General features: G+C 41.8%; 1 protein-coding gene and 1 long non-coding RNA gene across 2 annotated transcripts; one reads left to right on the top strand and one right to left on the bottom strand.

The window, feature by feature from the left end:
- The first annotated feature begins 690 nt into the window (after nt 1–690).
- On the top strand, nt 691–5792 carry LOC144202097 (uncharacterized). The gene is made up of 3 exons (XR_013327461.1): nt 691–754; nt 1542–1643; nt 5512–5792. It is a non-coding gene; the product is annotated as an uncharacterized LOC144202097 (long non-coding RNA).
- On the bottom strand, nt 5289–14599 carry LOC144202096 (hepatocyte nuclear factor 6-like). The gene is made up of 2 exons (XM_077725072.1): nt 13425–14599; nt 5289–5842 (listed from the first exon to the last, which is right to left on the bottom strand). Exons 1-2 carry the CDS (start codon nt 14554–14556, stop codon nt 5508–5510), a joined length of 1467 nt encoding a protein of 488 aa, XP_077581198.1. The 5' UTR covers nt 14557–14599; the 3' UTR covers nt 5289–5507.
- Nucleotides 14600–14914: the final 315 nt, after the last annotated feature.

The raw sequence follows: 14914 nt of genomic DNA, 5'->3' as shown, positions 1-14914 counted from the left end.
AAAATGTGTAAATCTTCTCATAGTTTTGCAGGTATTTGGGTAATCCCAAAACAAAATGTCAAGGGTCTGGTTCACACAAAAGAAGCGATAAACATGTGCAATTAGATGAGATGGATTCTCCTGGAGTGTGATATATTAAGGAAGGGAAGTACCATAGTGTTGGGCACGGTGAGTGATTAACGCAAAAGTGGTCAATTAAGAGTGAATCTATGTCTATCAAGATAGATAGAAACTCTATGGGCTGTCGGCAGGATGAAACACAGCAGTAGAGCCAACGATGCAGATGACCTGGAGGCAGCCGTCAAAGCAACCCGCACTACCAAAGATTGATTCCCTCCATGAGGAGCCCAATGATGCAGTAATTTGTGCAAAAGCAGGTACAAAAGTATTGAGTGCATGAAAATATATGTATATTTTCCATAAACCTCTGATTTTGTTCTAAAACATTCTTATTTGGGATTATTCTATATTGTGTGATATTTCATAATATGTTGGAAATAGTCATCTTCATTAATGCTGTCACTTTATGCGTAATTTATTTAATAACCGCTTCTTTTTCTGAAATGACTCCCCCAAAAAATGGAACTTTTCTGCCCTATTTTCTTTAGATCTGCTGTTCATGTGCATTGTAGTTATGAATCTCGCCGCTAGAGAGCGCTGATTTCCAATTTAGTTGTCAAGTCAACGATCCTGAAGAAGACAGTGCCAACAAATGGAACGTGCCTAGAAAGTTTTTGAAACGACGGTAATTAAGGTAAGCTTGCTCAGAAAATTAATTGTAAAAACACTTTTAAAGCAAATTATTATTCCAACAGTTATGCCAAACAACAACGTCGTGTGTGTTAGTGTCGTGTTTCCGGTCACAACCAATTTAATACTTGCAATCTCATAACTAAATCGTATAAAGCATTTATCTTAAATTAGTTATTAATTGCATTTGACGAATGTGTAAAAAATGCATAAAAAGTCTAGGAAAATACTGCAAAATGCCCTTAAAAATGAATGCAGATCAACAAACAGCAAACTTGTTTATGTTTGGAACAGGTGAAAGCAATACACACCTAAATTACTACATTTACCAAGTGATGCCATTTTCAATATGTTAGGGGACTAAATGTATTGCTCGAAAATATGTCTAGAATTAATTCAGTTCCAATTGAAACAAATTCTTTGACTTTGTTTTCTAAAAATGTGTTAAATTAGTGTTCGATTAAGACCGTCCTTGAAAAAAGCTTTCACCTTCCCTCAGAATATTTGCAGGTTTTTAATCCACCACTAGGTGGTACCAGCGGACCTAATTTGGAATCTATTACCACAAACATTAAAACACAAGACTCCTAATTGGTTGAATCTTTATTTTCCTTGTCCATCTAAGCACACACATTTCCTTTACATTTTCATTGCAGTGTTGTTCGTGCAGGCAGAGGAATGTGACACTTTAAAAAAAAAAAAGAGATGAAGTTAAGAATGAGGGCTCTCAATGTAACCACCACATCTTTTAACACGTGTTTGTGTGTATGTATTTTTGCATACTTGTGCAGGCATGAGATCAACGTCTTCGATTAGATGTCCGCTTAACGTGTCAGAGCCAGAGCGAGTCCTGGGTGCCTCCCACCGAAAAGGTCGCTCTCCACAGGTCAAAGGTGAACCCATACACACACACACACACTCACACACATGGGCATATCTCATAGAGCCATCCTCCTTCTCTTTGCATCTCTCCTGTTCAGTGTCACTGCCCTCCTCCTCCTCCTCCATCACTCCTTCTCTCCCTCCATGTTTTTTTCTGTCTCTTTGCTCTATTTGAAATTGATTGTCTCCTACCATCACAAAGACACTTGGTTCTGATTGATTGATCGGCCGCGGGAGAGGGAGAGAACATCGACACGGGGGCTTCCACAGCTCGGAAGGGAAAACAAATGACGCCATTTTGATGTACTGAAAGAAAGCGCCTTCCGACAGCTGCCAGTCGCTCTGTTTGTTTTTACTTGGACAAACTCCCAAAGCAGACAAACCCCTCAAGCCCATCCAGCCCAATAGCATAATACATACAGAACCGTTGAAATACGGCAACAAAACAAAACAAAAATTATAGACAAAATACCCACCCCCCCCCTCCGTAATTTAAAAAGATACATAGCTTCTGACGTACATTTGACACAAAAGGTCAAGGGAAAGACGCAGGACCGACGCTAGTGTGCATACAAATCCACATAATTGATACAAATACATCAACACCACATGAAAAGACATTCATCTTAAAGGAATGTATCTGGAAATCAAACCCAGTCGTCTTTTTTTTTGTCTTTCTCTCCCTACTCCGCTGCCTTTTGAGGTACATTTAATCCTGCAGTTTAAAATACACTTATTATAGTATCCATGCATAAAGAATTGCTTTTCCCCATCCCTTGTAACAGAGAGGTTTTGTTTAGGTTCTTTTTTTTTACTTCAACACACAAAAATTACTTCAAACACAAAAAGAGCCAAACTGAACATAGGGTTTATCATTTTCCTCATTTTGTATTTTGCTTTATCCAATTTTTTTCATATCTATATAGTTTTTTTTCCTCAAATAGCACAGCGTGCAAACTTATACGAACAATAAATTATAACGACAAAGCAGAAAAATGCCTTACGCCAGGATTAGTAATAGAAAAAGATCGTTTGCTACTTTGGGTAGCGTCACTGCCGTCGTTGCCAAACGTTAAAGATTTGAGGTATATCAAGATGGATTGGCTACGCATGCCTGCCAAAATGTGATACTACCCTGGACTGAGGGACCGGCGAAGTGGGGGATGGATGGATGAAAATGCCAATTGTCACTCTTTGGATCAGTCATTTGAAGGCTGCATTTTAGCTAGCAGAAAGTAGTGGAAATTGTAAACAGACATTCAGATACATGTCTACACTCTGATTACAAATTACATAAAAATATCTCTGGCAAGAGTGTGTGTGTATATATTATCCAGAGTGAAATCATTTCATTCCTCCAGAAGGTTGAAAGATATGCAAAATAAAGATGAATGTAAAACAAGAAATTAAAAAAATGAAGTGGTTTGTAATTGTAACTGCCCTTTCCGATTAGTGATTGAACCACTAAAGACATTTTTTTCAGTCAAATAAAGGGATGCAATCAAAGTTGATTAATCAATGCTGTTAATCATTTCTCCACACACATTGTGCTTGTGCTGAATCAAATTTCAGTTTCTTCACATGTTCCAATTGTAACATTATACAGCAAAGAGCCAGAAAATTAAGTGAGTTGCTACAGGTGTCATTTTTTTTTTAGCAAATACTAGTTTCCAGTGGTGGAAGTTCTTCCTTGGTTAATTGGAAGCTAAATCACAATTAAAATAGATTAATTGACTTCAATTTCCCACCAATTGGTTCAACCACTATCATTCACTTGTGTGCTCGCATACTTAGTAGAGCAGTCCAACTCCTGGTTGAAGTAAAAATACATAATAAGCATTCTGTGAGGTAGCCTGTACACATAACTGAGCAAATGAGGTAACGACCCGAACCCAATTAATCATGAATGCGGTGAAGATTGGTGTCTGTTAATCTGCCCCCTTTATCTTCCTTTGTCCTCTCTTGTCTGATTATCTCCCGCTAGATGCTACACAACTAGTGGCTTTGCCCATGTACTACATGGAAATGCACTGAAAAAGCAGTGTGACTAATTGTAGCGGCCCCACCAATGAATAGGAATGCAATAATGGTCCAATTCAAAGGAGTCAAAAGTCCAGAAATCAAGGACGAAGTCCTTTCCGTCCACAACGTCCATCTACATTGTATTCAACATTTTTTTTTGGTATCCCTTTCCTAGCCTATGCATAGGATCAAGTCTATGACATGTTCATTTTTTTGTAGTTTTTTTACATTTTAACAAGGTGCTTTTTTTTTTACATTAGCACAACATAGCACAATCGTCATAAAAGAGGAAACCATGTGTCTATGGTACTAGACTTACCCGCATCAATATTAGGGAGGGAAAAAATTAAAAAAGACAACCACAAGGATTGTAGCAAGAAGATGGGCTAGATAAGACATATTAAAATGAATGGTTATTTACATTTATTTTCTGAATCGTGTGAAGGTTTTTAGTTTGAGGTATGGATTAGGCGACATGCCCTTTAGTGCTTGCAGTGGGGTGGTTGTGATAACACCAGGCAAAGAGCGAGCGGCATCTGTTCGTTGATTATCGTAAAGAGGCAAACGTCATTGGCACTCGGGATCCTATATTGTGACATTTGACCTCTGTCTTTGGCCACTAGAACAGAGCAGCGCTCGCTCCCTGCGCAGGTGAGCGCGACCCGTGTGGAAGTCCCTTTTTTGATTGTTCTCCTTACGTGACCTGAAAATAACCTCTTGGGTGGCTACAGCTGCGGAACTCTAAGACTCTAAAGATGAACATTCAAATGTGTGTTAAACCATTGGTGATGATTACCGTATTTCCTCAAATATTGTCTTCAAATTCCACTCTTCAAATGTGCAAATATGACAAAAAATAGCTTGAAAATGAATGTTCTGCCTGATATTTTTCAGCTGACTAACTTTTAATCTTCTATTTTTTTAGGGAGACATGCATGAATCCTGTAAAACTAAATTAAACATTATTTTGGGAAAATCTTGAAAGTTGAGTCATTTAGAAAATGACTGGCCTTAAATATTTGAATGAGGACACCAAATTTTGTTCTATATTCAATAAGACAAAAGAAAATAAATAAATAATTACATGAATACAGTCTACTAGCCTGAGGAAAAGTAACAGACTGGCTAGCGAATAGCATCCGATTTGTACTTTAGCCAAAACCAGAGCCAAAAAAATGCCTGCATTTAATTGAAATTTAAGGAAATACAGTAGTCTTCAGTTTTTTTTTTTGCTGCGCCACAATGATGCATTGAGCTAACGCACTAAAAGTCAATTCTTTGGTTTTTATTAGCCGTGTTTTAGTGCGAGATGGAAGCTCAAATATGTGAAATGTTTGTTTAATTGACAGCAGGTGGCAGTGTTATTCTGGGCCAAAATGAAATGTGTCAATCATGCACCCTCGTGACCCTCACATGCAGTATTGAGGAGACGTGGTTAGCGGGTCAAAGGACCACTTGACAGCCACATATTCTCTTTTGTGCGTCGGTGAAAATGAGTTGCGGTGGGTGGATTGCGGCCCAGCAGTCTCACCTGCTGTCAGATTGCGAAAAACGACTCCGCACCAAACCGACAGCAAAATAACCCCTTCCTCCTCAAGGCCTCGGCAAATCGTCATTATCTGACACGCCCAACAACGACGTGCTTTTGCGTCAGCCACGTGCGCTTATTTGAAGCTTTCGAACGATTGTATTTTTTGGTTTATGAAGAGTTCACCCCTGATAGTAAAATTCTGAGTCCAAGAAATGATCTGATTCACCTGCTCTATCCGGTCAGAAGCACTTTGAGCAGATGAATGAGATGGTTGGAAAAGCACACCACACCCTGTTGCTCATTCTACACTCCCCATCCGTCCTCAGGCTTTGGAGAAAGTGCCGACCGAAGAAGTGCCGGGGTGGACGGGCGAAGAGTTGGCATTGCCGTGTCTGTGAAGGCCGTGCACGTGGCCGTGCTCCTCCACGTCCCAGCGATCCGGACAGCGGCGGCGAGAGTTCATGAAGAAATTGGAGACGGTGGAGAGCTCCAGGCCCAGCTGTTGGGAGATGGTCAGCTGCATCTCCTTGGAGGGTCGGCGGTTCTCTCGGAAGATGGCTACCAAGGTACGACGCTGCAGGTCTGTGAAGACCAGCCGCTGCTTCTTTGGCACCTGGTTGCGTTCTCGTCCTCGGTCTTCCTCCTTGCGTTTACATGCTGGGGATACGGAGGGCGAGACACGACAAAGATATTTTTAAGTCTCTTTCTAAGTCACAGATTTTTCACATAGACATTATCAACTATTGTGATTAAGTTTGGCAATAAAATGGCACATTTAATTGCTCTAAATATCAAGCTAGTTGTTGGTTACCCACCACTAAATCAACCAAAGTCCACCAAAAGACTGCTGTGTAGTATAGTGGAATATTTTTTCCTTGTTAAAAATGAAAATGTTTAAATCAAAAAGTAATTTATATATTTTTTGTTTTTCCCATTTTTAATTTAGGGGGGTGAAAGCATTTTTTTAAAACCCTCATAGTCAACACGGATTGGCAACTGTTTTTAATCTCTTACAGCAAATGATGAACATTGAATTGAATTCGGAATGCACAATAAGCCAAAGTAAAATCTACATTCTGTTGCACTTCTCTGCATTTTTCTAATAGCAGTCTTAGATGAGATAAAAATAAGTTTGGACATCCATGCTCAAAAGGGTAAACTTCAAAGTTGAGATTTTGAATGCCGCTCATTGCTTTAACATTGACTCTCTATTAAACTATCTTGAGAAGGAACGGTTGGTTACGGGTGGATAAATGGTCTGGATCGCAGCTGTTAACGCGGCTGGTCATAATGAAACGCTGACAAAGACGCGGGTCGGCGTTGGAGATGCAACGTCAGTGGTGCTCGGTTCCGGCCGCGAGGGTTGAAGCGAATCCGTTCTGTTCTGCTGCCCTAAAAAGCTGCAATGATCGATTTTCCGCGGTTTTCTCCCGAACACGTGGTCCAGTAATCAGGGCTCCCTTCCCCACCCGATCGATCGCCATCGATCCGTGAGACCGAGGTGTGTGTGTGTGTGTGCACGTGCGTGGGAGGGAGGAAGGAAGCTGGCGTATGCGCCAAGTATGGAACTCGGGAACGTGCTTTGTGACAATGTTAATTCGGAAAGATGTTTCGCAAAATATTTCTCTCAAAGTATGTTTTGTTTTGGTTTTTGTGTGTAGAATGTGGCGAGAACCCGAGCCAGAGAGCCGCGAGAAGAAAGGCAATAAGGTTGGCCGGAGTGGAGGTGGTGCATGCACATGATTGATGACTTCACAGCAGGTTTAGACAACAACAGTAAACAGATTTGACTGTGAGGACGGATCAATATGAACGTGCACATGAGTATGCATGACTGGGTAAGCACGCGTGTCGGGATCTTCATTTCTGCCTATTTGTTGGTGCCAGCAAAGTATGGCGCTCAACCATTCTCAGTTTTTTTTCTTCTTCTTCTTCCATTGTTTCAATTTGACCTCAGATTGATAGCCCCCGTTATTGAGTGAGCCCAAACATTTCATGGAAGGTTTATTCAATTGGTTCAGGTTCAGCCAAGCTAGAATCTCCTTCTGGCTCCCTAAGTGCTATCTCAAACTAAACTCAATACTGCCTAATGTAATGACTGAAGGCCAGTGCTAATATAGTGATAATTTAATATGTAATGCCTGTTTCCCAACAAGTTGGGCTTCCGGCCATTTCGCAGTGCCAACACAACACTCGGCTGCCTTTTTTGCAAAGTTTAGCTTGGAGCTGTGACCAAATCATTTCAGAAAATCCTTCTTTCGGCTCCAACATTTACTCGCAAAGTCTATAGAAAATGTATACGCACCCTAATTCAATTTTATATGCGGATATATGAAATAACACGTTGATTTGCCTCCGAGTGAACGTCTAACGTCGTCAATGTCGCTTACTAATGAGCACTCAGATACCGTGCTCATAGTTTAAATGAATTGGATGATGGTAAACACTATTGAATTAAAAAAAACTATCAAATTTAGTGTCATTTGGGGCTCTTATAAAAAAAATAATTAAAGTTTTGTTAATTTTTTCTCTTATTTATTCATTTACATAATATAAAAGTAGACCACCCTTTAACCCTGACCTGCCACATTGATTAATGACTCTACCAAAATGAGGTTGGCATCCTCGATTTACAGTATTTCGATGCCAGGTTTTCACACAGTAAGAAAAATACAGTAGTTAGATTTATTTATATTTACTGTATTGCGCATTCTGTTTGGAGGAATGGTCTTAGGATACAAGGCGACCTCCATCTTGCCTCGGTCTGACTGCGGTCAATACATATTTCAGATAATCAATAGGTCCATTTCAAATGGGGCCCCGGAACAGTGGCAATGAATAGGACCACGGGGAAGCAAAAAGAGAGAGCATCTCATTAAACAGGCCTCCGTGGAGACAAGAAGCCAAGCCTTAGGTGCCTCATTATCAAATGGCCCTTTCTGAGGGGACAAGCGCCTCCACTTGGTGCTCTCGAGTGGCTTTTGCTTCTTTTCATATGTCAACAGCAACCACTTTATCTTAGCCGCCGCTTTAAGCCAAAGAGTTTACTCTTTGTCGCCTATTCCGTGCTACATCGTTTTGCCTGCTGGTGACAGGAGAGGACGGTACAGTCAAGTATGGTTAGACAGATGGGAAGTCATTTTGCTTTCCCAATGTCTGCACTTGCTTAAGTAGACTCATTGTGGTTGTACAAGACATGTTATTAGGCACAAATGTCAATGTGTTTATTTGAAAATGACTATCAACGTCTTTTCAAGTGACAAATAATGATAGGCGCTCCATTTGTAAGGGATCTGAAATTAGCTTTTTTAGTTACCACTACCTACAATATGCTTGCATTTGATAGTTTGATAGTATTTTGGAGTAGCTACATACAAAATTGTGATAATCAGATAGCAGTTTACAATGATTACATTTATTAGAGTATATGTCATTCCTAACCAAACCTATTTTGCCATTGTGTACAGTACATGGTAAAGTATTCAAAAATAATGGTCAAGATCACTTGACTTCATTTCACTAAAAAAACAGTTAACCTAGATATTGTGCGATCGATAAAACAGCTTAAAGCATTTTGCTCTAATAAAAATTGACCTGTGAGTTTGTGACCCATTTTAAATTAGAAACTCAATCTGATGCACTGCATTTAACGAATATTAAAAATGTATCTCAGTTAAAACACATTATTTTTGTAAGGAAGGTAAAAAAATATAGCCAGTCTACTCAATCCAGTGATTTTTCAATTGAAAGTGATAGACATCCAAATCATTGCGATTTGGAGGCCCGCCACTGATTGTTGACGTTTGACTGTCATTGACCGTCATAGACTTCCAAACCAAATGATTGGACGTCTTTAGTGGTCAATGGAAGCCTGTGAGTTAAGTGAATCCCATTTTGAAATGAATATTTGTGAAATGTGTGTATGTGTTTGTGTGGGCAGACGGTGAACTAACCGCACCGTGCTGCTGCTAGTCGACCCCTGGACGGAGGGATGAGATCGGGCTTTGTGTGCGGCGAGACGGGCCCTCTCCCGCCCTGGACGGACTACTGTAAGGCGAGAAACAGTTTTGTGTCAATCACTGTGTGTCACACCTCAAGATTTACGCGTATTGATAGTATCGATCAGATTAAAGGCCCTCCATAATGCAGCTGTAGCACCCCCTCGTACACAAGCACACAACAGCCGCAATTGATCACCATTGGATTATTTGAAACATTTCCTTTAGTTGTCAATTTAAAGCGCGTGTTGTCTTGTCCAGACAAGCGATGGGAAGCTCTTGAATGGCTCGTAAGCCGTCGTCGTATCGGCTTTTGTTTTTTATGACTTCTCCGTTTTTTCTTAGCGTTTCCTTCAATACGAATTAACGGTAAACGCCTAATTTCACCGAAGAGTCGTAGCTTTCGTTCTTTATCTTTTTTTTTAACTCCTATTTTGTGGATATTTATAGCCAGAAAGAAAAGTGGCAGTGACAATATATGACATATTTTTTTTAAATTACCTTAAGCCTCTACTTAATACTGGGCAACTTTACAATACATATTCCATTGTTTTAGGTCGGACAGTTATTTAAATGACACCAGAGCTTACTCATGTTAAATTAACACTTCACTAATTTTCTTTCAGATTTGTTTGTAGTATATCAATATTTTTTCATTGTCAAATGTATTTTGTTAAAACTATTTTCCTATTTTTTTTATGGAAATGGTTAAAAAATACGATGTGAACCCAGAAGATTTTTGAATTTTCCTCACCCATAAATTAGTTATATACAGCAGGCAGACAACACAATTAAAAATATATTTACACAAATATATGATTGAATTTAAATTTACAGACATTTTTTTCTTTTTCCACAATGACTTAAAACCCCAACTTAACTTGTTAGCACATTCTAGTCTTTTGCAGTCTACAGACTTAATTTTTTTGTGTGTACTAAATTGTTCTTGAACTTGTAAATTAAAACCTCCAAATTTAAACCACTAAATCGAAATGACACATGAAAATTGCTCAGAACTGACAAACCGGTCAACTAAAGTACCATGCTCCACATTTCAACTTTACATCCCCTGTAAAATCTTTGCATACAAATCAAACCGATGCTATAATTATGAGATTGATCTCGGCCATAAAATCAAGTTATGATCAGCCATAAAAACCTAAGTGCAAATATTTGAAGCCAATGTAAAAATCAGCAAAGGGCTTCCCCAAAATAATAACTGCTCTGCACTTGTGTTTTTAGGAGGACAGACAGATATGCTGGTCCAAAGCCAAATGTAAAATGAGAAGGAGGAAACAAGGAAAGAAGGGAAGGAGAGCACCGAAGAGAGCAGAAGAGAGGAAATCGATAGCGATTCCGAGCCAGTCAGATAAGCCTGAACAATGTATAGTGCAGACACACTCTATAACCCAGTCACTCACACACATATACATGTGAACACCACACATGCACACATACATTGCCTACCTCCATAAAGACTTATTACAAAGGCCATAAAGTAAGCCTTAAACTCAAATGACATCACAACCTTGGATGGATTTGCTGACACGGGCAGAGAGGACCACAATTCATGCCGTAGCCCATCAAAATCACGTTCTTTGTTCCAATGGTTTACGGCAATTTGCCCAAATTCAACGTTGGCGTTTTCTCCCCATTTTTGTTTTGTTTTGTGCAATGAGCCGCTGTTAACCACACGTTTGGACTTTGCTTACCTAGAAGATGCTGTTACAAGCATCTTACACAGGCACTTTCTGCCTGGCTTTTTTTTTCTCCCCCCAGTCCTCCGTCCGTCTCCCTCGTACTTATCAATTATTAAGGTCGCTATTGATCCTTTGGCTAGCCTGCTTCTATCGGGCTGTTCACACAAAGCGTAGACCTGCCTGCTTTCGCTCAATCAATGGCGTACGCAACGCTTATGCTACGCATTATTTCACCGGTTCAACTCACTGAAGTTGATGGTGGAGGTGAAATTCTGATGGAAAAATTATCTTTGTGGTGGGTTACGTTGCACTCTTGGGACATTGTGACAACTGTTAATTGACAAGTTGAAAACTAATATAGTATTGTCGATTGTCGTCGTTAAAAGAAAGAGGAGATATTTTCAGTTTTTTGGCTAGTAATCTTTCATTTAAATTGAAAAGGGTTCGATTATTGTCGTTTCGTTGGTTTCTGTTGGTTAAAAAAACGGGGAAATATAGTTTAATTGTATCATTTTTAAGTTTTTGATTGAAAGGGAAAACTGTAAAAGTTCTCTTAAATTACATCATTTTGTTTTTAGTCCTATTTCCTTGTAAAAATTAAATGTTCTCTTTTAATTTACTATCCAGTTTTTTAAACCACAACTATAAAATGGCCCTTTTCATTTTAAACTATGTTTAAAATAGTGTCTTTTTCTCTGTTTTCAAACCAAAAAAAGGATTTTTCGGTTTCTTTAGTCCTTAATCTTTCTTCAAATACTACAGACATGTTTTAGTTTCAAAAACAAGAAAAAAAATGTGATTGGATGCCCTTCACCGTCATCGACAGTTCAAAAAGAGTACGGCAAAAAGAGCTTATGGCTTATTACTACGTTAGCCGGTAGCATTGTCGTTTTATGATGTTACTGTCATGCCGCAGAGTGCCAAAGGTGAGCGGGCGCATGAGGGATTGGGAAACGGCGCTATTGATCTCCAATGTGTAAAGCCAGGCAAACAAAAAAAGGACCGAGTTACACTATTAACAGCATTCCCAGACTCGTCGTCTAATCCTCGTCTCACTATAGAATATTTGGTCGTACATGCACGAGGCTGTGATGCTTGTTTAGGTTGTTCTATGTTATTATTATCTTGGGAAAAGCTCTATTTCAGTCTGGGCTTCCTTTATCAGAAACACCAAACGGAAATGTCACAATATTGGAGTAAGGAGAATCTCAATTTAATGATTTACTTTGAAATCTGGACATTTTCATTTGACCACAAACATGGTAAAAAATAGATACACATTACATTTCTGCCATTTAACAGAGGAACATTTGTCATATGTATTATTCTATAGATTGAACCAGCCAGTAAATTAATTATTTTTGGGACATTGACATGATTTGAATACACCTAAAATATGCTTGTTAAAAAATATTCCAAGTACACATTGTATTTTGTAGCTGTGTAGTATTTTTTTATTTTATTTTTTATTATTGATATCCAAAAAGTCGTAATTGTGAAAATATTTGCAGTTTTTCATGTTGCTTAATGTATACAGTTAGTGGCAAATATATGAATGTGATGTTAAAATGAAGATTTTGCTTGAAATATGCCTATTGAATTTATCGTAATGAGCTGGAATCATGCAACCACCTGTCTTGTGTTCTAATTTTAGAGCCTTTCCAACTGACTGGTCCATGAAAAGTCGCACGGAATGTGTGCTTATTGTGTCTTTCAGCTCTCCATACGAGTATTGATCCACGTGCCACATTTAAAAGGGTGAGTGGGAACTGGCATATTGATCAGGCAGTCTAGGGTCACCCTGCTTTCTCCTGCCATCATTTGGCCTGCAAGTCCAACACCTGGTAGTGTTTACACTTTGGGGTTATACTCCCATAGGTTTGATAATGATATATCATTTAAATACTATAATATGCCTGGTTTAGATCCTCATTTTTGATGCATGCATGTACTCTGACATTTAAAAATAAAAGTAAAATATATGATTTCTTTATAGGGACTCATTGGCTACCGTGGGCAGTTTGAGACGTCCAATCCATTTTGGCCGGGAGGCTGCCAGTGACCATTCAAAAGACGATTGGTCTAGTGGCGTCAATGAAAGTCAAGCATTCAAAGTCATCCCCCAAAGCATCAATGAAATGGACATATATGGTAAATGGATTTTTTTTAAAAATCAAGTATCTTGTGTTATGTATGGTCTATTGCTATTTATTGTGGTATTTAAATGTATTTAACATAACATATATTTGAAAAAACATAACGGAATGATTACCTATGGAAAATAATAGTACATTTAATTGTAGCATTTTGGGTCCTTTAGACCCCAAATATACTGAATGTTAATTGATATTATTATGGATACTGAGTATGAATGTATTTTTTTGCCCGAAAAATGACCAAAAAAATGTGTCATATGTGAACGCAGGTTAGGTGCTGAACCCATCCCATCTGTCCAATGTCCGTGGTGCTGGAATGTGAGGCCATTTTCCACGTTGGAATCAATGGCGTGATGGAATGGAGATCAAATGACAACTTTCTTACCGGCCAGCCTGAGAGCGGACATCCGCTGAAACTCGGGCTCCTGCAGCCACTTCCACATCCTCCGAAAGGTCTCCCGGCCGGACTTGAGCTTACTCCAGGGCTTGGGGTTGCGGAGCAGGTCCGAGAGGGTCCCCTGGGACCGGCTCAGGATCCTCTGGGCGAAGATGGCTTGCGGGATGGAGTAGCGCTTCAATTCCGCCGTTATCCTCTGAGCCACCTCCTTGGTGTTGATTTCCTCCGCCTGGATGCCCGAGCCCGCCACCCCGGCCTGACCGTGGCCCCCGTGGCCGTGCCTGTCGCGCTCCCCCAGCATGACGGCGCCGCCGGGCTGCGCGTGGAGGTGGCCGTGCGGGTGGTGCGGGTGCATGCCGTTCAAGTTGGAGAGCATGCCGTGGCCGTGGCCGTGGCCGCCTAAACTCCTCGCCAGGTGCTCCTGCTCGCTCCTGGACAGCATGGAGGCGTGCGGCTCAAAGCCCGACACCGGCGACAGCATCTTGGCTTCGGCCGGGAGGTGCGCGCCGGCCCCGTAGGAGCCCAACGGCTGCTGGGCCGCGTGCAAGGAGCCCAGGCCGCTGGGAAGCGGCGACAGCGAGCCGTGGCCGTGCACGGCCGACATTTCCTTGGGGTAGGGGCCGTACAGGTTGCCCATGGGGGCCAGCCCGCGGTGCTCGTCCCGCATGAGCGTGAAGCTGCCGCTGACGTTCCCGGACGACAGCCTGGAGTGGGCCGCGGCGTGATGGTGGTGGTGGTGATGGTGGTGGTGCGAGTGCGGATGGTGGAACTTCTCCGACACGGTGGAGATGGGAGGTAAGTGCTGCAGCGGGGCCAGGGTGGTGTACGTGTTGCTCAGACTCATGCCGCTGTCGCACATGCTGATGGACGGGTGCAGGTGTCCCGACAGCCCCGCCGGGTCCTGCCGGTAGTCGCCGCCGCCGCCGCCGGAGGAGGAGGAGCCCTCCAGGATGGAGCCCAGGCCGGACACCATGGCCGAGCGCGCGGTGGAGGGGGCGTGCGACGCCAGGTTCCGGGGAGCCGAGCTGGAGGAGGGCGACGGGCGCGAGCTCATGGGGTTCCCCGCCTGCGAGTGCGACGACGAGGAGATGCCGTGCAGGTTCTCCATGGTGAGCTCCATCCCAGCACTCTCCCTCCCCACCCTCACCCGCGGTCTCTCGCTCCGTCCCGGCCCGATCCAATTACCAAAACATGGGAACGCCGATCCATTGATTGACCAGCTTCGATCGGGGAGATCGCCGAGACGTTCCGTGGCGTTCCGTGGCGTTCCGTGGCGTTCCCACGCGTGCGCGTCCCAGGTCCTCCGCGGCGGAGTTTGAAGCGCGCCGCGTGGATCGCGTGCGGTTATATCTCTCTCTTCTCCTGTCCGAGAGCGCTCCCCTTCGCGTGGACGCGCACCTGCGGACGCGCGCGCAGATTCAGCCAACCCCCCCCCCCCAACCACCTCGTTATTTCTTTAACATATTTTTGCGTTTGTA

The sequence above is a fragment of the Stigmatopora nigra genome, chromosome 9 (genome assembly GCF_051989575.1).
Source record: "Stigmatopora nigra isolate UIUO_SnigA chromosome 9, RoL_Snig_1.1, whole genome shotgun sequence".
In the NCBI taxonomy this organism is placed as follows: domain Eukaryota; kingdom Metazoa; phylum Chordata; class Actinopteri; order Syngnathiformes; family Syngnathidae; genus Stigmatopora; species Stigmatopora nigra.
The sequence above is the reverse complement of the archived record's forward strand: the minus strand, read 5'-3'. Positions and strand labels throughout refer to the sequence as shown.